Here is a 25,441-nt window from a genome sequence, read left to right as displayed (position 1 = left end):
GTTCGAAGCATGGCATTACCATCAGATTTCCTGTTACTTCTATTTTGCAGTGCCTGATTGAATGCCTTATAAGATTGATGAGCTGAGTTTTTATTTTTTATAGAAGAAAATGACTTCTTAATAAAAGGCAGAAAGTATAGTAATTTAGAGGCCTAATTGGATTCAAATAGATCTGGTTTCAAATCCCTTTTCCACCATTTACAATGTTGACTTTGCAACATTTCTGGGCATATGTTATATGGAAGGCTGGTGGTGGTTTAGTCACAAAGTCGTGTCTGGCTCTTGGACTGTAGCCCGCCAGGCTCCTCTGTCCATGGGATTCTCCAGGTGAGAATAATGTAGTGGGTTACTATTTCCTTCTCCAGGGGATCTTCCCAACCCAGGAATCGAGCACCGGTCTCCTGCACTGCAGGCAGATTCTTTACTGACTGAGCTATGAGGGAAGCAGGGAAGGCTAAGTAAGTAAGTGTTAGTCGCTCAGTCATGCCCAATTCTTTGCGACCCACCAATTCTTTGCAGCCCACCAGGCTCCTCTATCCATGAGATTTTCCAGGCAAGGATACTGGAGTGGGCTGCCATTTCCTTCTCCAAGGGAACTTCCCAACACAGGGATTAAACCCGGGTCTCCTGTACTGTAGGCAGATCCTTTACCAACTGAGCTACAATGGAAGCCCAGGGAAGGCTAGTGGCCCACTAAAATTTGAGCCTTTCCTTAGAGTAAAATGGTTCCAGGGAACCACCAGTAAGCAACCATATTTTCCTGCCCCTCTTGCATCTAAATGAGGCCACATTACTAATTTTCACCAAAGTAATGGAATCTGAGACTCTAGACATAGCCAAGGCACAATATGGAAGGAGCCAGGGTTCCTGAAACATCTCATGGAAGAAAGCTACTGACTAACCAAGAATACCCACCCTGGGCTGTCACATGAGTCAGAAATAAAATTCTACTGTGTTAAGCTACTGAAATTTTCAGGTTCATTTGCTGCAGTGGCTTTAGATCCCCTATGCAGGGTCTGATGCCCCTTCTCTAAAATGACGCTACGTATATGTGCATGCCACTGGATTTCTTACCTAAAGTCATGCAAGGGAGTGATGTCAGTAGAATGGTGGGAACAAGAGGTGTATATAGAGGATTTTGGTATGTTGGCAAGGGCTAGTAGACAGGCAGGGGTTAGGAAGATTTGTCTGTGAAAGAAGTGGGAAGAGCTGCTTAGGGAAAAGACTAAATCAGTAAGCAGACTGAAATAGTGGTTCAAAGTGAAAGTGAAAGTCTCTCAGTTGTGTCCAACAGTTTGCAACCCCATGGACTGTAGCTCGCCAGTCTCCTCTCTCCATGGGAATTCTCCAGGTAAGAAGACTGAAGTGGATTGCCATTCCCTTCTCCAGGGGATCTTCCCGATCCAGGGATCAAACCTGGGTCTCCTGCATTGCAGGCATATTCTTTACCATCTGAGCCACAAGAGAATTTACTACATCCAAATCTAAGCTTTAACACTACCACCTGTGACTTTGGACAAATCGCTTCACTTCTGTGTGCCTCAGTTTTATCATTATAATTATTACCATTATCACAATGTACATGTATAGAAATGGAGATGGCAAGAAGACAGAAAAGAAGATGAGGCTAAGAGCCAAATGGTCTAATCACAGCCAGACTCTGCCCCTGGTCAGTTCTGTCATCACAACTAGGTCGTTTGGCATCTCTGGGTCTCAGTTTCCACACCTCTAAGTTGGGAATAATACCTACCCCATCTATAAGGTTTTTAGCTACATTCAAGAGAAGCAACTTTTATAAGAAAAGGTCTTCTAAAATGTAAAGTGTTATTTTAGAGTTTGGACCACCCAGTAGTCAGACTGTTTTTTAATGTACATCCCAAAGCAACAGTTGAATGCCTCCACATGCCAATGAACACGGTATATGGGATCAGTCAGTGCTGGAGACTACCCACTTAGCCTAACAATGGATGTTACTGCAATAAACACTTCTGGATCCTCTCTTGGGGATATAATAAAACTACTATCATTGCTTTACATCCATGCATCTTTACTCTTGCCTGGAAAACCGCATGGGCAGAGGAGCCTGGAAGGCTGCAGTCCATGGGGTCGCTAAGAGTCGGACACAACTGAGCGACTTCACTTTCACTTTTCACTTTCATGCACTGGAGAAGGAAATGGCAACCCACTCCAGTGCTCTTGCCTGGAAAATCCCAGGGACGGGGGAGCCTGGTGGGCTGCCATCAATGGGGTCACACAGAGTCAGACACGACTGAAGTGACTTAGCAGCAGCAGTAGCAGTAGCAGTATTACCCAGCTTAAACATACATCTAACTCACTAGACTTGACCTTCAGTGATTTCTGGCCATTTCCAAAATAAAATCTACCTTCAAAGAAAGAAGAGTTCTTGTTGAATGTGTCCCTGCAACAAAGGCAGTTCTAAAGGAGGTCCTGCTCCACTGTTTTTTGCAGTTTAGTCCAATCCCTAAAATCATACTTTGCATATTAAAGGAGTCTCACAATGTTTTTTTCCTGAGTATCACCAAAGTATATCACTACTTCTGAGGAGAGAAGAAATTGGTGACAGATCAGATAATTGGTTTTAGAGTTTAAAACAGTCAGTTAATTATATTGCAATTAGCCAGTTAGCATTGAATTGCTTGCTTTTAAAATATCTGTCTGATTGAATAAACTAAACTGTCATTCGTGCCTCCCCCCACAAACATTAGAGTACATGTGAAAACAAAGAATAAATCATTTTCCTAAAAAGTAAGAAAAAAGAGTGGATTCAAAGTGGTTGATTATAATATGGAAATATTGGGAAAGGATCATTCAGACAGAGAGGATGGTTCAAAAGCCATCAGTTTAGAATTTCTGAATATGAACCACATATACAAAAGTATAAAACATATCATGGAAAGTAGGGTTCATACCAGTCCACATTCCCTTGGACAGCAAGGAGATCAAACCTGTCAATCCTAAAGGAAATCAACCCTGAATATTCATTGGAATTACTGATGCTGAAGCTGAAGCTCCAATACTTTGGCCACGTGATGCAAACAGCCAACTCATTAGAAAAGACCCTGATGCTGGGAAAGGTTCAGGGCAGGAGGAGAAGAGGTGACAGAGGATAAGATGATTGGATGGCATCACCAACTCAATGAACATGAGTTTGAGCAAGCTCCAGGAGATGGTGAAGGACAGGTAAGCCTGGCATGCTGCAGTCCATGGGGGCACAAAGAGTTGGACACGACTGAGTGACTGAACAGCAACATTCAGTGATGTGCACAATGAGTCCCAGAGAAGCTCAGTGACTTCAGCCTGGTCACATGTATGATAAGCAGAAGCTGGATGTAATTTAAACCTTTTTGCTTGGAAATAAATATGTATCTTCCCAAATGCTTAACTTGAGGGAAACAACATGCTTTTGGTTGTATATGATGCTTATTTAAAGGTCATTTGCCAGTGACAGCCTTACACCAGCTGAAATGACAGTGACTGAACTAAGAGATCATGAAAAAGCAAGAGAGTTCCAGAAAAACATCTATTTCTGCTTTCTTGACTATGCCAAAGCATTTGACTGTGTGTATCACAGTAAACTGTGGAAAATTCTGAAAGAGATGGGAATACCAGACCACCTAACCTGCCCCTTGAGAAATCTGTATGCAGGTCAGGAAGCAACAGTTAGAACTGGACATGGAACAACAGACTGGTTCCAAATAGGAAAAGGAGTACGTCAAGGCTGTATATTGTCACCCTGCTTATTTAACTTCTATGCAGAGTACATCATGAGAAACGCTGGACTGGAAGAAACACAAGCTGGAATCAAGATTGCCGGGAGAAATATCAATAACCTCAGATATGCAGATGACACCACCCTTATGGCAGAAAGTGAAGAGGAGCTAAAAAGCCTCTTGATGAAAGTGAAAGAGGAGAGTGAAAAAGTTGGCTTAAAGCTGAACATTCAGAAAACGAAGATCATGGCATCTGGTCCCATCACTTCATGGGAAATAGATGGGGAAACAGTAGAAACAGTGGCAGACTTTATTTTTGGGGGGGCTCCAAAATCACTACAGATGGTGACTGCAGCCATGAAATTAAAAGACGCTTACTCCTTGGAAGAAAAGTTATGACCAACCTAGATAGCATATTCAAAAGCAGAGACATTACTTTGCCGACTAAGGTCCATCTAGTCAAGGCTATGGTTTTTTCCTGTGGTCATGTATGGATGTGAGAGTTGGACTGTGAAGAAGGCTGAGCGCTGAAGAATTGATGCTTTTGAACTGTGGTGTTGTAGAAGACTCTTGAGAGTCCCTTGGACTGCAAGGAGATCCAACCAGTCCATTCTGAAGGAGATCAACCCTGGGATTTCTTTGGAAGGAATGATGCTAAAGCTGAAACTCCAGTACTTTGGCCACCTCATGAGAAGAGTTGACTCATTGGAAAAGACTGTGATGCTGGGAGGGATTGGGGGCAGGAGGAGAAGGGGACGACAGAGGATGAGATGGCTGGATGGCATCACAGACTCAGTGGACGTGAGTCTGAGTGAACTCTGGGATTTGGTGATGGACAGGGAGGCCTGGCGTGCTGCGATTCATGGGGTCGCAGAGTCGGACACGACTGAGCGACTGAACTGAACTGAACTAAGAGAAGGATACCTTAAGGAGGGAGAAAAGTGGATGGAGGTAGAAGCAGTGGAATTTGCTACACAATTGACTGTGAGAACTAGACGGTTTTTATTAAAAAGGCATTTAAGATGATCCCAGATTGGAAGATATCTGCTCCTTCCTTAATCCAGTAGCTCCCTCTGTGCTTCTGAGAATTGTCTCTCAAGATACCCCAAATTTGCGTCCCATCTGGAGCTGCTGTGTTTTCATGCAACTCCCCCTCAGTCCACATAGGAATGTTCTAGGGGTGGACCTCTGTTCCACACCAGTAAGTACCCTTTATATCATTTTTTGTGCTTTGTTCAAAGAATTCAATCACTCCCCGAGTAGCTATATAAGTTGTAATGCTGTAAAACAGAGGTGTCCAATAAAAAGATGGTGTGAGCCAAGTATGTATTTTCAATGTTCTAATTGCCACATTAAGAGAGGAAACAGGTGGAATTAATTTTAATAATATATTTTATTGAACACAATAAATCCAATATGTTATCATTTAAACATGAAATCTATGTTTTTTTAATTAATAGGATATTTTACATTCTTTTTTCCCCTAGTACTCTGTGTTCAAAATCCAGTTGTGTGTTTTACACTTATAAACCATCACATCTCAATTTAGACTAGCCACACTATAAAGAAAGCTGAGCGCCAAAGAATTGATGTTTTTGAACTGTGGTGTTGGAGAAGACTCTTGAGAGTCCCTTGGACTGCAAGGAGATCCATCCAGTCCATCCTAGAGGAGATCAGTCCTGAGTGTTCATTGGAAGAACTGATGTTGAAGCTGAAACTCCAATACTTTGGCCACCTGATGCGAAGAGCTGACTCATTTGAAAGGACCCTGATGCTGGGAAAGACTCAGGGCAGGAGAAGGGGACGACAGAGGATGGGATGGTTGGATGGCATCACCGACTCAATGGACATGGGTTTGGGTAGATTCCAGCAGTTGGTGATGGACAGGGAAGCCTGACATGCTGCGGTTCAAGGGGTTGCAAGGAGTCGGACATGACTGAGCGACTGAACTGAGCTGAACTGAATACTTTGAGTGCTCAATAGCCACACGTGATTGATAGCTGACAAACTGGACAGAATAACTCCAGAGGCCTAGATCACCCACTATGTGGAAAAAGATAGCCTATAGAGAAGAAAGAAGTAAGTCAATATGCCAAGAGATGCAGACATGAAAAGCAAAGAGAAAAACCAAGAATACTAGTGGCATTCAAGTCCCTGATTTTAAGGGTTCTTGAGGATCAATTATACCCTCTCAACCAGGACAAGCCATAGCCTGGATGTTTTTGAGATATCCCAGTTACCTTTCAATAATATGCTCTGTCCATGGGATTTTCCAGTCAAGAATACTGCAGTGAGTAGCCATTCCCTTCTTCAGGGTATCTTCACGACCCAGGGATCAAACCTGGGTCTCCTGCATTGCAGGCAGATTCTGTACCATCTGAGCCACCAGAAAAGTCCAATAATATAATACTTTGCTATTAAAAATATTATTTTCCTCATTATTAAGAATAAAGTGGAGTCATTTGCTTGAATTACCTTAAGTATGGTGATTTTTCTCGATTTATATGCCCTCACCCCTTAGCAGACATTACTAATGAATTGCTCATTTTCCCTCTTTCTTATGGATTCTAAATGTAGGCAGGAAGGATGGTCAAGAGGAAGAGGACATATGTATACCTATGGCTGATTCATGTTGATATATGGCAGAAACCAACACAATATTGTAAAGCTCCAATTAAAAATAAATAACTTAAAAAAAGAAACTAATGAACTAATGCAGCACCTCAAGAATAGAACCAACTGATAAAATGATGTATAAGCCAAATGATTCTGACCATTATGAATGTCAATAAAAAAGGTGGTATCTGAAAAAAAAAAGAATCTTTCTCAACAATGCTCTAAGCAGTTACTATCAAATAATTGGAGTAACCATGTAAATGGAAATGTATGTACCACCACTGCTATAGAGTTGCAATGCGTCCATTTCTTCTTTCCCTTAATGAATGATGAGAGCTATCTTTATGGGCATGTCACACATGAGACAATCCCTGATGCTCCTAGACAAATGTGTGTGCATATTGAGGTTAGAAGAGGAACATGATCTCATAGGGGCTTCCCTTGTGGCTCAGCTGGTAAAGAATCCACTTGTAGTGTGGGATCCCTGGGTTGGGAAGATCCCCTGGGAAGGGAAAGGCTACCCACTCAAGTATTCTGGCCTGCAGAATTCCATGGACTCCATAGTTCATGGGGTCACAAAGAGTCGGACACAACTGAGTGACTTTCACTTCATAACTCAAAGGAAAACTGAGGAAGCCACACTAACTGAAGGATACACAGCTAGAAATACATGGTTTGAACAGTTATTGCAGCCATATAGTTTTTTGCCTCAGACAGGTGATTTGGGAATGTCAGCTAGACATTCAGAAACTTAGCCATTGTAAAATGTAGCAAGTAATCAAAAGATTTAGTGGAGAAATTGTGGATAATTCTTTGTAACAAATCCATTTTCTAAGTATTCCATTTGGGGGTTGTCATAAATATCAGTCAAGGAAGGAAGAGATGCCATAGTAAGACGTCCTACTAAGAAATTCTGTCACTGAATCCATGAATCAAACCACTGGAAGAAGTTTCAAATAAATCTGAATACTTTCCTTGTAGTACTGGTGGAGTCTTCAAAGAGGAAAAGATATTTGTGCAACTGTATTCAAATAAGACCAAAAGTAAACAGGTTTAATTTAAAGTTAAAATGCACAATCTTTCTTTTCAATCTTATTTTGTTTTGTTTTAACAATAAAACTTGCAGAAAGCAGGACTTTCTTCTCTAATATTCTTCTCTCTCTGCAGATTTCCAGAAATTTGCTTCCTTTTGTAAGAATGCCATTTCTGGGAAAGTAAAAGACTACATTTTTGGATTAAAGAATTCTGAGGCAACCACACCTCAGCCAGCGTCATTAGAATAATTGCTGATACAATGCTGCCCTCTAGCAATGGCTCAGATTGGGCTTCTGCCCCAGTAGTCCTCTCCCCAGACCACTGAGACATCTTCCTACTTCCAGAGCACATCCAAATAGGAGGGGAGTTATCATTTTGTCTGGTTCCCTAATGAGAATTGAACAATCACAAAGATGAGGTTACTGATGCCCAGAATGATCAAGTGACTTGCCCACGGTCACACAACTTGTCACGGACTGGCATAGCTGGAATTGCAATTTAGATTTTCATTTTGTTTTATTCTCTGTCTCTTTCTCTCTCTCTCTCCGCTCTCTCCTTTTTTTTTATCAGGGTAGAGGATAGTAACTTGGTTATGGAGAAACTCTGAGTGGTATCAGAATGAGAGTCTTAGCCCAATGAATGACCACAAAGATGATTTATCTGTTTAGGTTATTTTAGTTTGGGATTGAAAGAGGAAGAATTCACAGGAAAGAGGCCATATTTCTCCAGGAATTTTCTTTTGAGTCATGGCTCCTGGGCCTCCAGAAAACCCCAAAATACAACCTCATATTCATCTTTATTCTGAAATAGTCTTTGTTATGGAAGGCAGCAGTTGAAAGAAAGCTATTATGGATCTGGGAAGGACCATGAGTATTTGCCTTTCTAATCCTAACCCACCTCCTAAATCCTGAAAAGATTTAGGGCAATAGCATAGTTAGGGTGGACTGGAGAGCAAGGGGAGCAGTAGCTTCTCCCAGAATACTCTTGAAAAGTGAAGTCTCTAACAATACTTACAGTAATATGTTGTAAGATAGTTGAGTTTGTAATAAAAATATGTTAGAGGGAAACTCAGTATCTTTAGCCATCAGGGAAATACAATTCAAAACCACAATGAGATATCTACTAGAACGGCCATAATCAAAATAGACAATAACAAATGTTGGTGAGGATGTGGAGAACTTGGATTCCTCATATACTGCTAATGGGGATGTAAAATGGTGCAGCCACTTTGGAAGATAGTTTGGCTTTCCTCACATGTTTAAACATAGAATTATATGCTCCAGTAATTTTAATCCTATGTGTACCCAACAGAAATGAAAATGTACATTCACACAAAACTTGTACAAGACTATTCATAGCAGCAGTATTCATAATAGCGAAAAGGTGGAAACAAATTGTCCACCAACTGAAGAACATATAAGCAAAATGTTGTGTATCCATACAATGGAATATTATTCAGCTAGAAAAAGAAATAAGTACTGACACATGTGACAACATGGATGAATCTTGAAAACATTATTCTAAGTGAAAGAAGCCAGACACAAAAAGGCACATGTAATAGGTAAAGCTGTAGACAGAAAGTAGATTAGTGGTTTCCAGGAGCTGGGGGACAGGGAGAATGAGGAGTAACTGCTTAATGGGTACAGAGTTTCTTTTTGAGGTGATGAGAATGTTCTTAAACTAGATTGTGGTAAAAAATAAAATTAGACTGTGGTTATGGTTGCACAACTGTGTGTGTGCATACACTGAAAAAATTGAATTGTATGCTTTAAATGGGTGAATTATATGGCATGTGAATCATAACTCAATAAAGCTCAGACCAAAAAATACATAAATTTTTAAAAGATATTACAGGATATTGTAAGAAAGCCATGGTTAGTCTGTCTAGCACCCATTTATACATCAATGCTTAGACCAGTAAAATTCTCAGCAAAGGTTGTCAAAGGGTAGGAGTTGTTTTCTTTTTAAATCTTGCCAGATTTCCCAAGACCAACCCAGCTTTAAGGGTCTTGGTGAATGGTGAACTGACTCAGTCTTTGTTGGAAAATGTCTACATTTCATACTGGCTCTTGAGTGATAGTTGAGCAGTGTATAGAATTAGAAGTTCAAGTGCTGTATAAATATTCTATTGTCAGCTAGTCTATATCTCTTCTAGGTCCATCACATCCCCCTGGAGGGCTCAAAAGTTAAGGAGTCTGCCATGAAGATCCCTCCTTGCTATTTGCTCCTGGAGATTTCCCTTTCTTTATTTCAGGCCCAGCTGTGAGTTCCCGCCCCCACACTTTATTCAGCATTTCTTTGCGTTTACAATGGGAGAAGCCACTCAAATTGTCTCTATTAAGCTGCTTAAACCAGAAGTATCTGGTGCCTTTTTTTAATGTGAATACTTTTTTATCAACAATGCTTCTAGATTACTTTAAATATACTCTGATTCATATATACCCTTTTAAAAATTGAGATAAAAATGGTATATAACATTATATAAGTTTCAGGTGTACATTACAGGTTTCAGTTGTATAACATTATAAATCAACATCTGTATGCACTACGAAGAGACCACCAAAGGTCTTGTTACCATCCATTACCATACAACTGACCTCCTTCACTCATTAAGGAAGGGGGTTGAAAGGTGGACTAAATGATGTCTTTTAATGTGTACACTCATCCCAATATTAGAACTATTAATAGGATCACTTTCCAAGGTGTGGTGGGAGAAGGCAGAAGAGGATGACATTGGAAGACAAGGGCATAGAATATCCAAATGATTGATCATCTTCCTTACTTATCCATTTCCCCCCATCCCCCTTTCTTGAGAGAGGAGCGGGAAAGAGGGGAAAATAAGTGCTGAGAAAGAAAAAACAGCTCCTGCTGTAACCACAAAAATTCCTTCCACTTTCAGAGTCCTATACCCTTCCATATATGCTGGGGTCCAAAATGCATTTTTTTTCCTCTATGGGGTGATGCACAGGGGAGAATCTTACCTTCCTTCTGTGACCAGAGCCCAGAACAGAGGCTGTTCTACTTTGGGGCTGCAACTAGCCCCTGGGCAGAACCTCCTGAATTCAGTACCATCCCTCAATGATTGATTCTTTTCCTTGAATATGAAAGACTTTTCTCAAATACCCCGGGAGAATTCACATCTGGATCTAAGATGGGGAAGGAAGAAAGCAGGGCCACTTTTGCTCAGGCCTCAGACTTTATGAACTTCAAATGTTGGCTACTGTTGGGTGGCAAAATTGCCCCGGGTGACAGGGTAAGCCTTCACAGTGACCATCTGGCTCTAAATAATGAAGCCGTGCCCATATCGTGGAGTGGTCGCGTGTGGGGCTCTGTGGTCAGACTCCATGTGCTCAAATCCCAGCTCTGCTCCTTTTTAGCCTGGGGCCACTTACTCAACCTCTTTGTGCCAGAGATTCTTGGTAAAAGAATAAAATAAAATAGGACTAATGAGAGCACCCACTTCACATGGTTGTTTTCAAGATGACATAGGATAATACAGATAAAGCAGGTAGTCCAGAATTTGGACCCCTGATAAATGCTCCACAGATGTCACCATTAAAGTGTGTCTTATGCCAGTCTTCAGCCAAGGGTTTACTTTTAGATCTTTCCTCACAGTTTAGACAGCATCTCTGAAGAGACTAGATGCTGATTATGTCCCAACTAGCCCTATCCTACCCACTCCCCAACTTCCTCAGGGCTGAGCTTAGGTGTAAGGGTAATAAAAAGATCTTATATTTTTATATCTTGCATTTGATTTTTCCAAACACTTTCACAACATTTGTCCCATGATGCTGTGAGGTTAGCAGGATGGTGATGATTAACCCCATTTTGGAGAAGAGGAAACGGAAGCTCTGAGAGGTAATGAGGCCTGTCTAGAACTACCTAGTTTGTTAGAGGGAGAGACAGAGGTATTCAAAGGCAAGTCTCCTCCTCCAGTGGTCATTTCAACCTCCTACAATACAATGTCTATTTTCCTATAAATCCCCCATTAAATCACAAAGGATTGAACTGATTGCTTCCCCCTCCCATCTGTTTGAAATTTGCAGAGCTTTCAGACCAGGTGTAAAGGAAGGAAACATATGTCCAGAAGAAAAATGTTCTCTATATCTCTGAAGTAGGGCCAGTTATTTTACCTGTAATATTCTGGTTGGAGAATAAGGTTGAGAATGCCTCAAGCTTATTAGAAAGAGTGAGGGGAAGGCAACCTATATCTGATCTAAGGAAACTAGTCTAGTGTTGTGGGATCTCAGGCAATCTCAAAGTGGGATACAGAAATGTTTAGAAACTGTCTGAGGCATAGCCATTCAATGTCAGCCCAACCCTATACTCTCACAGCAGAAATGAACTTCAGGAGAAGGTTCTATATACTGTTGGTCCCTGAGGGGCAAAGACAGGGACCAGGTTGTGGGGGAGAGGATGACAGAAGGGTAGAGGACCAAGCCAAGGTGACATTTGCTCTCCACTTGGGCCCCAGAACTGGAAGTTTGGAGACAGTCCCTAGGATCTATTCACCTGGAAGATAATGGTTTTGAAGAGATCTGTGGACTTGGATTATGGTGAGCCACAACCCAACCCTGCAGGAGCCTCCATATTCTCATTAGCCAGAGGCTCCCTCCACCAGGTGGGGTTGGGCAGAGCGGCTGCTCTGGCATGACCATGTGGGCAGCAGATGTCCACGAGGTAGGGTAGGAATGGAAGAACAGGAGAGGACTATCAGAGTATGGGAAAACTGCCAGGCTCTTCCACAAATTAGAGGAGGAAACCTTCAAAGGATTGAGGTTCTGTAACACACAAGTAGGCACAGGCATCAGTGACAGTGAGTTTTTACTGCTTGCGCTCAGTGGCTCAGTCATGTCCAACTCTTTGCAACCCCATGGACTGCAGTCCACCAGACTCCTCTGTCCATGGGATTCTCCAGGCAAGAATACTAGAGTGGGTTGCCATGCCCTCCTCCAGGGGGTCTTCCAACTCAGGGATCAAACCCGAGTCTCCTGCGTTGGCAGGCAGATTCTTTACCACTGAGCCACCTGGGAAGCCCTTTTACTGCTTATGGGACCTTATGTTTACCCATGGGCCAGCAGCGCCTGGAGAAACTTGAACTGCCATCTTACAGCAGACAAAATCGTCTTAAGTACTTGGGCATATGATAGCCCAGCTCGATGTAGATGGTGAGTGACTCTTTAAACATCTCTGCTTATAAGTTTGAGGTGGGGAAAGGAACAGGGACTGGGCTCTGGCAGATTATGATCAGTTCAGTTCAGCTCAGTTCAGTCACTCAGTCGTGTCTGACCCTTTCTGACCCCATGGACTGCAGCCCTCCAGGCCTCCCGGTACATCACCAACTCCCAGAGTTTACTCAAACTCAAGTCCACTGAGTCGGTGATGCCATCCAACCATCTCATCCTCTATTGTCCCCTTCTCCTCCCACCTTCATTCTCTCCCAGCATCAGGTTCTTTTCTAGTAAGTCAGTTCTTCGCATCAGGTGGGCAAAGTATTGGAGTTTCAGCTTCAGCATCAGTCATTCCAATGAATATTCAGGACTGATTTCCTTTAGGATGGATTGGTTGGATCTCCTTGTTGTCCAAGGGACTCTCAAGAATCTTCTCCAACACCACACTTCCATACATGACTACTGGGAAAACCGTAGCTTTCACTAGATGGACCTTTGTTACTAAAGTAATGTCTTTGCTTTTTAATACGCTGGCTAGGTTGCTCATAACTTTTCTTCCAAAGAGCAAGCATTTAATTTCATGGCTCTAGTCATCACCTGCAATGATTTTGGAGCCCCCAAAAATAAAGTCTGTCACTGTTCCCCCATCTATTTGCCATGAAGTGATGGGACAAGATGCCATGATCTTAGTTTTCTGAATGTTGAGTTTTAGGCCAACTTTTTCACCCTCCTCTTTCACTTTCATCAAGAGGATTTTTAGTTCTTCTTCGTTTTCTGCCAGAAGGGTGATGTCATCTGCATATCTGAGTTTATTGATATTTCTCCCGGCAATCTTGATTCCAGCTTGTGCTTCATCCAGCCCAGCATTTCTCATGATGTACTCTGCATAGAAGTTAAATAAGCAGGATGACAATATACAACCTTGACGTACTCCTTTTGAGATTTGGAAGTAGTCTGTTGTTCCATGTCCAGCTCTAACTGTTGCCTCCTGACCTGTATACAGATTTCTCAACAAGCAGGTCAGTTGGTCTGGTATTCCGATCTCTTGAAGAATTTTCCACAGTTTGTTGTGGACCACACAGTCAAATGCTTTGGCATAGTCAATAAAGCAGAAGTAGATATTTTTCTGAAATTCCTGCTTTTTCGATGATCCAGCAGATATTGGCAATTTGACCTCTGGTTCCTCTGCCTTTTCTAAAACCACCTTGAACATCTGGAAGTTCACGGTTCAAGAACTATTAAAGCCTAACTTGGAGAATTTTGAGTGTTACTTTACTAGCGTGTGAGATGAGTGCAATTGTGCGGTAGTTTGAGCATTCTTTGGCACTGCCTTTCTTTGGGATTGGAATGAAAACTGATCTTTTCCAGTCCTGTGGCCACTGCTGAGTTTTCCAAATTTGCTGGCATATTGACTGCAGTACTTTCACAGCATCATCTTTTAGGATTTGAAATAACTCAACTGGAATTCCACCACATCCTCTAGCTTTGTTCATAGTGATGCTTCCTAAGGCCCACTTGACTTCACATTCCAGGATGTCTGGCTCTAGGGGAGTGATCACACCATCGTGATTATCTGGGTCATGAAGATCTTTTTTATATAGTTATCAGTATTCTTGCCACTTCCTCTTAATATCTTCTGCTTCTGTTAAGTCCATACCATTTCTGTCCTTTATTGTGCCCATCTTTGCATGAAATGTTCCCTTGGTATCTCTGATTTTCTTGAAGAAGTCTCTAGTCTTTCCCATTCTATTGTTTTCCTCTATTTCTTCTCATTGATCGCGGAGGAAGGCTTTCTTATCTCTCCTTGCTATTCTTTGGAACTCTGCATTCAGATGGGTGTATCTTTCCTTTTCTCCTTTTCCTTTCACTTCTCTTCTTTTCACAGCTATTTGTAAAGCCTCCTCAGACAGCCATTTTGCTTTTTTGCGTTCATGGTTAGAATCAAACTCCATTCCCACCAGAGACGCTCAGAGGGCTCAAACAAACCTTGTGTGCACCAGGACCCAGAGATCCCACAGAGACTGAGACAAAACTGTGTTTGAGTGTCTCCTGTGGAGGTACAGGTCAGCAGTGAACTGCCGTAGGAGCAGGGGCTCTGGGAGCAGCAGACTCGGGTATGGCTGGGTGCAGCAGACTTGGGTATGGCATAAGCCCTCTTGGACGAGGTCACCATTAATCCCACCATAGAGCTGCCAGAACTTACACAGGACTAGGAAATAAACTCTTGGAGGACACAAACAGAACGTTGTGTGCACCATAACCCAGGAAAAAGGAGCAGTGACCCCCACAAGAGACCAACCCAGACTTGTCTGGGAGTGTCCAGGAGTCTCCAGCAGAGGTGTGGGTTGGTGGTGGCCTGCTGCAGGGTTGGGGGCACTGAGTGTAGCAGTGCATGCATGGGGCCTTTTGAAGGAGGTCGCCATTATCTTCATTACCTCCACCATAGTTTCAGTTCAGTTCAGTCACTCAGTTGTGTCCAACTCTTTGTGACCCCGTGAATCACAGCACGCCAGGCCTCCCTGTCCATCACCAACTCCCGGAGTTCACTCAGACTCATGTTCATCGAGTCGGTGATGCCATCCAGCCATCTCATCCTCTGTCATCCCCTTCTCCTCCTGCCCCCAATCCCTCCTAGCATCAGAGTCTTTTCCAATGAGTCAACTCTTCACATGAGGTGGCCAAAGTATTGGAGTTTCAGCTTCAGCATCAGTCCTTCCAATGAACACCCAGGACTGATCTCCTCTAGGATGGACTGGTTGGATCTCCTTGCAGTCCAAGGGACTCTCAAGAGTCTTCTCCAACACCACAGTTCAAAAGCATCAATTCTTCAGTGCTCAGCTTTCTGCACAGTCCAACTCTCACATCCATACATGACCACTGGAAAAACTAAAGCCTTGACTAGATGGACCTTTGTTGGCAAAGTAATATCTCTGCTTTTGAATATTCTCTCTAGGTTGGTCATAACTTTCCTTCCAAGGAGTAAGCATCTTTTAATTTCATGGCTGCAATCACCACCTGCAGTAATTTTGGAGCCCCTCAAAATAAAAGTCTGCTACTGTTTCCACTGTTTCCCCATCTATTTCCCATGAAATGATGGGACCAAATGCCATAAATAACAGGGAGGGAACACAGCTCCACCGATCAACAGAAAATTGGATTAAAGATTTACTGAGCATGGCTCCTCCCATCAGAACAAGACCCAGTTTCCCCCTCAGTCAGTCTCTCCCATCAGGAAGCTTCCATAAGTCTCTTATCCTTCTCCATCAGAGGGCAGACAGACTGAAAACCACAATCACAGGAAACTAACCAATCTGATCAAATGGACCACAGCCTTGTCTAACTCAGTGAAACTATGAGCCATGCTGTGTAGGACCATCCAAGACGGGCGGGTCATGGTGGAGAGTTCTGACAAAATGTGATCTACTGGAGAATGGAATGGCAAACCACTTCAGGATTCTTGCCTTGAGAACCCCATGAACAGTATGAAAAGGCAAAATGATAGGATACTGAAAGAGGAACTCCCCAGGTCAGTAGGTGCCCAATATGCACTGGAGATCAGTGGAGAAATAACTCCAGAAGGAATGAAGGGATGGAGCCAGAGCAAAAACAACACCCAGTTGTGGATGTGACTGGTGATAGAAGCAAAGTCTGATGCTGTAAAGAGCAATATCACATAGGAACCTGAAATGTTAGGTCCATGAATCAAGGCAAATTGGAAGTGGTCAAACAGGAGATGGCAAGAGTGAACATAGACATTTTAGGAATCAGCAAACTAAGATGGACTAGAATGGGTGAATTTAACTCAGATGACCATTATATCTACTACTGTGGGCAGGAATCCCTTAGAAGAAATGGAGTAGCCCTCATAGTTAACAAAAGAGTCCGAAATGCAGTACTTGAATGCAATCTCAAAAACGACAGAATGATCTCTGTTTGTTTCCAAGGCAAACCATTCATGGTAATCCAAGTCTATGCCCTGACCAGTAATGCTGAAGAAACTAACACCCAAAAAAGAAATCCTTTTCATTATAGGGGACTGGAATGCAAAAGTAGGAAGTCCCAGAAACCTGGAGTAACAGGCAAATTTGGCACTGGAGTACAGAATGAAGCAGGGCAAAGGCTAATAGAGTTTTGCCAAGAGAATGCACTGGTCATAGCAAACACCCTCTTCCAACAACACAAGAGAAGACTCTACACATGGACATCACCAGATGGTCAATACCACAATCAGATTATTATATTCTTTGCAGCCAAAGATGGAGAAGCTCTATACAGTCAACAAAAACAAGACCGGGAGCTGACTGTGGCTCAGATCATGAACTTATTGCCAAATTCAGACTTGAAGAAAGTAGGGAAAACCAGTAGACCATTCAGGTATGACCTATATCAAATCCCTTACGATTATACAGGGTATGATCAGGCTTCATTTATTCCATTTATCTCTAGTGACATTAGCTTAAAGGACAGGAGAGGCAAAAGCCAAGGGGAAAAGAATGACTGGGGCGAGAAATGAAGCAGAGACTTGTGATCCTTCTGCATTATCATGGTGATCAGAAAATTAGTTTTCATTTTTAAGACATTTGCCTTCCCCTATATAGGTTCCAGACACAAATTGTGATTCTGCATCATCAATTTCTTTTTCAGGAAAGTCAACAGCCCTTTCCCTGAACTGAGAGCAACTCTGGCTGAACATGGAGATCCAAAAATCCACTCTGGCATGGACTGGACCAGGTGTGAGCCAACAGGGTCAGATAAGAGAGGAAAACTGGGTCCCCAGAGCCCCACTACCTAGAATTCTGGTTTCCCAACCAGCTGAACCCTCTTCCTCCCCTACCGCCCCCCCCCACCCAGGCCCGAGGAAACAGCACTGGTGATTGATGCATCCACAGGCAGCCCACAGAGCCAGATTCTTCTCTATGTCACCATGGGGCTGCCAATTTGTCTGCTAATCTTTATTTTTTCTGAGAATCATTTTCCTCTTCCTGGAATCAGATCCAATGTTTAGGGTAACGGAGCAGCAGACTTGAACCCTCAGAGAAGATTTGGTCTCTGTGCCTCTTTTCATCCCCACTGCCCTGACCCTAGATTGAGTCATCTGAAGAGTCAGTCACCTGTACTATTGCAGTGCTTGCTGCCATGCTCAGGCACTCGGTCATGTCCAACTCTTTGCGACCCCATGGACTGTAGCCTGCCAGGCTCCTCTGTCCAAGTAAATTTTCTAAAATGTGTTTCTAATCATGTCACTCCTACTGTTTTTAAAAGATCTTTGAGTAACCCAATTACATGGACTATTATTGAATAAATAAATTTGCTCTGTTAGTATCAAATTCCCCATTATCCTTATTTCCTGTCTTTATAGCCTTCACCACAATTTCAACCTATCTTACTTATGTGTTTTCTTACTTATTGTCTGTCTCCCTCTTCCATTGGAATGAAGTTTCCATTTGATCAATGTTCTTATCTGTCTGTCCCCAAAACAGTGGCTGACACATGTTAGATAATAAATATTGACTGAATGAAGGACTCAAAAAATCAAATTCTGTTAGCCACAGTTAATTCTTTTTTCCGTAAATGAACTTTATTTACTTTAACGATTACAAATGTAATACATGCTTACTGTAGAGAATCTGGAAAGTACAGAGAAGTAAAAAGAAGAACATTAAAACACCCATAATCCCACCACATTAAGGCAAACACTGCTCACATTATGTTCTATCTATGCCTGTTTAAAGACCAAGATCTTTATCAAGAGTGCTGGCCACAAAGCACAATAGCCAAGGGGAGTGAGGGCAATTAACAACTGAGGAGGTCACCCAAAGGTCAGAGCTAGAAATTTCACACTGAGGGACAAGACAATGGCCACTGACAATAGATCAAGACTTCAAAAGTTGAAACAGAAGAACAAGTTGGGTTACGGTAAGAATGTAGTGAGATGATGCTTGTCAAGAGTTTAGCCCACTACCTGTCACATAGTACATAAACAATAAACATTAGCTATTACTAAGATTATTACTACGGGTCAAAACAAATGGTTCAGGATGGAGACTATAAACAGGACAAGGGCCTTGGAGACCAAATTTAAGTGCTGTGAGTTGGGGCATATAGGGACAAGTATACTGGATGAAAAGGATGGTATTGGAGTGGGCATCACTCTCCTTATGGGCTCCCTTGCCAGGTGAAATGGGACCAGGGCTTCCTCAAGTTTGCCTGATGACATGTGGCAAGACACTCTAAGGTGTTTTTGAGGTAGGACATAGTTTCTCCTGCCTAGACTTCTCCCTGGACCAAGAACTAGCACTGTCCTTGTTGGTAATGGGAGTTCGGAACTTCATACACTGAACATTCTTGAAGTCCACGTTCTGATTGTTGGGGCAGGTTAAAGGCATGTGGGGTGAAAGAGAAGGTCAAGTCAACCAAGTGGGGGATAGGGTGGGATGCACCTGGAGAGGGTGCTGCAGGGGGAAAGGCCACAAGTTTTAATGATGTAATTGCATGAAATGAGTCTAGGAACCAGTCCTCAAGTTAGCAGCCAACTTGGATATCACAGGAGAAGAGTCCAGGTAGCATTACTTGTTAGTGGGGGCCTTCTGATGGCCTGTGCTCTTTCGAAGGTGGTCGTGCAGACCCTCTTGAGGGTCTTCATGCTCTTTCAGGTAGTAACAGCGTTTGGGAACATGCTGGTGCTGGGAGTAAGAAAAAAAACAAAAACAGCAAATGTAAGAGCCATGCTTACTATGACAAGTGGGGTTCTACCTGGATAATTTCAATCACTTAGCTTGTCAAGGAACTTGGCCAGTGTACCTTATTTGTATAAAAAGTGTGACCAAGGACTAAACTGGTCAAATTCCCTAGTGACCTGGGTCTAGAACACATGTAGCTGTAGGTGGGACCCAGCCTCCAAAACATGACCCCTCTTTTAGAACTGGACCTGGAATCAGTAGTAGCGAATTGGGACTGAGCCCACCCAGTTCCCTCAGAAGATTTAGACCTTTAATCACCCCCACACCCTGAGTATCTTGGATAGGGCAAGCTCCACAAAGTTAATGGAGTTTGGGTTAATATCCCCAAAATAAGGGCCTAATCAGGCCCACTGATGAAATCCCAGGTTGGGGTTTATGGTCTAGGAGCTCAATGCCTCTCCCAGCCTCTTCCTTAGTCTACACAAAGGAGCAGGATGCCTTCAATTTTCTATTCAGAAACCTTGAGTGTATTTCCCCATCATTACCTCCTCGGTCTGCTGCTGGGGGTTCAGTTCATTCTCCATTGCCTCCTCGCTATTCCGCTTACAGGGTGATGTCAGAACCTGGCTGGAGCTGCCTCGGGAATTCTTCTCTCCGGCCAGCTGGCACTCGGTATAGAGAGACCTATCTATCAGCTCCTTTAGGCTGCCAGCCACCTTCAGGAAGATCCGGCCCATTTTGGTGGCAATAGCTTCAGAGAGTCCTTCCAGGAACCTGGTCCGCAGAATGGCATCGGACCAAGACAAATGTCGGGCCAGCAGAAGGAAGTCAGTGGCATACTGCCTGACCGACTTCTGGCCCTGCTTGGGATGGCAGAGAACCGCACTGAGGATGTCAATTTCAGACAGGGAGTCATATAAGCCCTGAGATCTTCTCAGGAAAGATTTATCTTCACGGGTGAGGGGGTTTCCTACCTCCATCTGCAAGATGGACCACCTCTCTGCTGCCCCCAGATGAAGAGACACCAGAAAAGCCATTTTCTCTGAATCATTCAAAAATCCCTTCATTTGCTTCTCCTCATCAATCTCCACCTCCTCTTCCACAGGGCGTGAACCCCGGGCTGCTTCTTGTTCTTCTAAGAGGTAACAGAGTGCTGGGGTCAGCATGCCAAAAGATGGGACTTCCTCTGATGGTGGCTTTACTGTTTTGGGGGGGGTGGTCGTCGCGTGTGGTGTGGACTTTGATCCAGAGGCTGTGACATTGATGCGAGGGGCAGATGTTTCTCCAGAGTCTGTGGCTTTGATTCCCTGGGTGGACATCATTCCAGGGGCTGGGGCTGCCATCTGGGATGCGGACATGGCTGCTGGGACTGTGGCCCTCATTAGTGGCATGGACATCCCCCCAGAGGATATGGGTCTCAGAAGTGGCATGGACATCATTCCAGAAGCTGAGGCTCTCATAAGTGGTGTGGATGTGGCTCCGGAAGCTGAGGCTCTCATAAGTGGTGTGGATGTGGCTCCAGAAGCTGAGGCTCTCATAAGTGGTGTGGATGTGGCTCCGAAAGCTGAGGCTCTCATAAGTGGTGTGGAGGTGGCTCCGGAAGCTGAGGCTCTCATAAGTGGTGTGGACGTGGCTCCGGAAGCTGAGGCTCTCATAAGTGGTGTGGACGTGGCTCCGGAAGCTGAGGCTCTCATAAGTGGTGTGGACGTGGCTCCGGAAGCTGAGGCTCTCATAAGTGGTGTGGACGTGGCTCCGGAAGCTGAGGCTCTCATAAGTGGTGTGGACGTGGCTCCGGAAGCTGAGGCTCTCATAAGTGGTGTGGACGTGGCTCCGGAAGCTGAGGCTCTCATAAGTGGTGTGGATGTGGCTCCGGAAGCCGAGGCTCTCATTGGTGGTGTGGACATCTTTCCTGAGGTTGCGTATGTCGTTTGTGGCAAGGACGTTGATCCAGAACTCACAACTCTTGTTTGCAGTGTGGACGTTGCCCCAGACGATAGGCTTTTCATTAGTGGCATGGATGTCTCTCCAGAAGCCATGGCAGACATCAGTGGCATGGGTGTTACTCCAGAGGCCACGGCTCTCATGAATGGCTTGGACATCCCTCCTGAGGCCATGGCTGTGGTTTGTGCAGTGGCCATCTTTCCAGAGGCTGGAGCTCTCATGAACTCTGTGGACACATCTTCAGAGACTGAGGGTCTCCTCGGGGGTGTGCACATAATTCCAGAGACTGGAGCCCTTAATAATGGCGGGGACATCACTCCCAAGCTGGGGGCTCGCATGGATAGCGTGCACACCTCTGCAGATGCTGCTGTGGGCATCTGTGGTGCAGATGTTGCTCCAGAGGCTGGGGCCCTCAACAATGGCATGGACACCCCTCCAGAGGCCACGGCTGTCATTTGAGGCATGGACATCACTCCAGAGGCCGTGGATCTCATGAGTGGTGTGGACATCGGCCCAGAGATTGGAGCCCTCATTTGTGGCATGGACATCATGCCAGAGGCTGTGGCTGTTCTCTGCGGAGTAGACATTGCTCCATAAGCTGGGGCTCTCAGAGGGGTGGTGGCTATCTCCCCAGAAGTTGGGGGTCTTGTTAGTGCTGAGGACATTTCTCCAGAGGGTGAAGCTCTTGTGAGAAGTGTGGATGCCTCTCCAGGGTTTGAGGCTCTCATCAGGGGTGTGGATGCTGCCCCAAAGCTTGGGGCTCTAATTTTTGGTGTGGACATCACTTCAGAGGCTGGGGCTCGCATCTGCATTGTGGACATCCCTCCAGAGGTCATGAATCTTTTGAATGACATGGACATCCCCCCAAAGTCTTGAGTGCCTACTGGCTGACTTGGCATCTTTCCAGAGACTGTGGATCTCATTAGCACTGTGGGCATGGTTCCAGGGCCCGGGGCTCTCGTTAGGGGCATGGACATGCTTCCAGAGGCTGCGGCTGTCATTTGTGGTGTGGACACGTCTCCAGAGGCTGGGGCTCTCATTAGTGGTGTGGACATCCCAGCAGAGGCAGTGTCTGTCATCTGTGGCATGGACATGGCTCCAGAAGCTATGTCTCTCATTAGCATTGTGGAGATCTCTCCAGAAGCTGCGGTTGTCATTTGCTGCATGAACATTGCTTCTGAGGCTTTGGATGTTGTTAGTGGCTTGGATAATGCTCCTGAGGCTGTAGCTTTCATCGGTGGCACGGACATCACTCCTGGAGCTGTGTCTCTCGTCAATAGTGAGGACATGGATCCAGAGGCTTTGGCTGTCATCTGTAGGGTGGACGTGGCTCCAGAGGCTCTCATTTGTGGTCCAGCGGTCACTCTCGAGGCTGTGGCTCTCCTTTGTGACCTAGATGTTGCTCCAGAGACAGGCGCTTTTATTTGCAGTGTGGATACTGACCCAGAGGCTGGGGTGGTCACTGTTTCAGAGATGGGGGCTGTGCTGGGTGGGACGGACATTGCCCCCAAGGCTGGAGCTCTCATTCTTGGTGTGGACTTTGCCCCACTGGCTGGGACTTTCATAAAGCCCGTGGATGTGGTTCCAGAAATTTGAGCCGTTGTTAAGTGTGTGGACATTCCTCTAGAGGTTGCAGTTGGCACTGGCTCTGCGGACATGGTTCCAGAGGTTGTGGCTGTCATCAGTGGGGTGGACAGTGCTGCAGAGTCTGGGACTGTATTTAGCAGCGTGGACATATTGCCAGAGGCTGGGGTTCTCATTTGCAGTGTCGACCTTGCTCCAGAATCTGAGGCTCTTGCTGACGATGCAGACATCTCCCCAGGGGCTGTTGCTCTCGTTGGTGGAGTAGACACAATCTGAGAATCTAGACTTTGTGTTAACTGTGAGGACATAGCTCCAGAGCTTTGGGCTGGCATCAGCTGGGTGGGCATCCCTCCAGAGGTCAGAGCCATCATTAGCTGTGGGGACACTGCCTCAGCATCTGGGGCTGGCTTTGACAAGGTGGGCATTTCTCCAGCTTCAGGGACTGACAGGAGCGGTGAGGATATGGCTCCGGAGCCTGGAGCTGTCATTAGTGGTAAAGACTCTACTCCAGAGTTTGGGCCTGACATTAGCTGGGTGGACATTTCCCCAGAATCTTGGGTGCTCGTTAGCTGGGTGGACATTGCTTCAGAAGTTAGGGCTGACATTATCAGTGAGGAGATCGCTTCAGAGTCTGTGTCTGACATGAGCAGTGAAGAGATCTCTCCAGAGACCAGGGCAGTCATTAGCACTTTGGACATTGCTTCAGTGTCTTCATCTGTAATTTGCAATGGTGACATTCCTTCAAAGCTTGGAGCCGGCATTGGCTGTGTGGACATCTCTCCAGGGTTAATATCTGGCATTAGCAGAGGGGAGAGCTCTCCAGAATCTGGGGCTAGCATCAATGGTGTGGCCATTGCTTCAGAGGATGAGGCTGACATTGCCAGTGGTGATATGTCTTCAGAATCTGGTGTTGCCGTTAGTGCTGTGGACATTGTTCCAAAGTCAGGAATCGTCATCAGCCCTGGGGACATTAATCCATACTCTGAAGTGGACAGCAATGGAGACAATGTTCCAGAATCTGAGGCTGGCATTAGCAATGGGGACAGCATCCCAGAGTCTGAGGTTGGCATTAACAATGGGGACAGAGCCTCTGAATCCGAAGTTGGCATTAACAATGGGGACAGTGCCCCAGAGTCTGACAAGAGCGGTGAGGACACAGCTCCAGAGTTTGCTGTTCCCATTAGAGGTGCAGCCATGGTGTCAAAGGCTGGGGATGTCATCAGCTGTGTGGACATCCCTCCAGGGTCTGATGCTGAAGTTGAGACCATAGGCTGGACACTAGAAGGCAGAATTTGGCCCTCTGCTCTGCTTTCTAGCATTGGTCCAGAAAAGGTCGTCTCCCTATTTGGGGTGTCGTCATTTTCCTCCCTCGGCACATTGCTGAACTGCAGTGAATTTAAGGGTATTGATGTATCTGCCATGGCCAAAGGACAGTGTGTAGAGAACCTCTAAAGCAATTATATCAGGGTCCTGTTGAAGCCCAAGTGGCAAGAAAATCTGTAAACAGGAAACAAGTTTAGCAGTCAAAAGGCAATATCAAAAAGATGAGGAAATAGACAATGATTCGTGATGGAGACCTCTTATGTGTTTGCTGGCTCTGTGGCATCAGAGATGGGCCTCTCAGGTTAAAGAAGCTGTATGGCATTAAACAAATTCAAAGCTGGAGCAACTCTCCTTTCCACCTCTATCCTTTTCAAACCAACCGGCTCAGTCACACAGCACACACTCAGTTTATAAAAGCTATCAGCACTGGCAACTTCAGCAGCCCAGAGCCTGGGAGGTCCTGGTTGAAATGCAACAGCAGCACCACCTTCTGGAAAATTGTGAGAAGTGCAGGTTCCTGAGCCATGCTCTCCCACCACACACAGCACTAGCAAGCCAGCCAAGGGCCTGGATGAGAACACCCTTCACCCCAGGATAACTATTAGTTCCTAGTGCTCACTGAGTCCTGCTCGTGCTTTAATTCCCATTTTACTACTCTAATGGACCTAAATGTCTTCCTCAGGAAAAGGAAGGCATTTAACTGATCAATGAGAGTAGCATTGCACAAACTGAAATTCCTGTTTATTAACATTTTAATTTTTAATAACAAAAATCACCACTACTACTACCACCTACTGCTCACCTAGTGGTGTGTTCAAGGCAGTACACTTTAGCGTCTGCAGTGTACCAGGATGTATAACCATTACACATTGGAATCTTACAATAATAGTATTATTCCCATTTTACCAGTGTGCTCAGATTAGTTGGGGTTGGGGTTAGAATAAGACCACTGAAACACTAGGAACTGTTTGTCTTTGACTATCACTTACTCATTGGGGTTGCCTAGCCTTTGGCATTCCTAAGGCTACATTCAGTTATCTCTCTGATGTCCTAGATCTTGGTTCACTTGAAGCTCAGTCTATAGGAAGTACAAACTTCAAGCTTCTCTGACAACTGGGTAAGAGTGAGTGGATAAGCCCAGAGCCTCACCCCTCCGGCCCACTCCCATAAGCAGCCTCCAATGAGGATTCTTGGCACAGAACTTGGAAACTAACACACACATTACACAATGTTGACATGTCCCCTCAGCCTGCTCATGCCCCCAGTGGAACACTTGCTCATTTGGGACAATGTCATAAAACTCATCAATCTGGTGCAGCCTGCCTCCATAATAATATTGAGAATGCTAGCAACAGAAGTG

At 44.7% G+C, this 25,441-nt stretch overlaps 1 protein-coding gene across 1 annotated transcript; it reads right to left on the bottom strand.

Moving 5' to 3' along the window:
• Positions 1-18,113: 18,113 nt before the first annotated feature.
• Positions 18,114-24,215, bottom strand: RGAG1 (retrotransposon gag domain containing 1). The gene is made up of 2 exons (XM_018044314.1): positions 19,779-24,215; positions 18,114-19,236 (listed from the first exon to the last, which is right to left on the bottom strand). The coding sequence occupies exons 1-2, from the start codon at positions 24,177-24,179 to the stop codon at positions 19,120-19,122; spliced, it is 4,518 nt and encodes a 1,505-aa protein (XP_017899803.1). The 5' UTR covers positions 24,180-24,215; the 3' UTR covers positions 18,114-19,119.
• Between the last annotated feature and the right edge of the window lie 1,226 nt (positions 24,216-25,441).

Source organism: Capra hircus, assembly GCF_001704415.2.
Source record: "Capra hircus breed San Clemente chromosome X unlocalized genomic scaffold, ASM170441v1, whole genome shotgun sequence".
Taxonomy (NCBI): Eukaryota; Metazoa; Chordata; class Mammalia; order Artiodactyla; family Bovidae; genus Capra; species Capra hircus.
The sequence above is the reverse complement of the archived record's forward strand: the minus strand, read 5'-3'. Positions and strand labels throughout refer to the sequence as shown.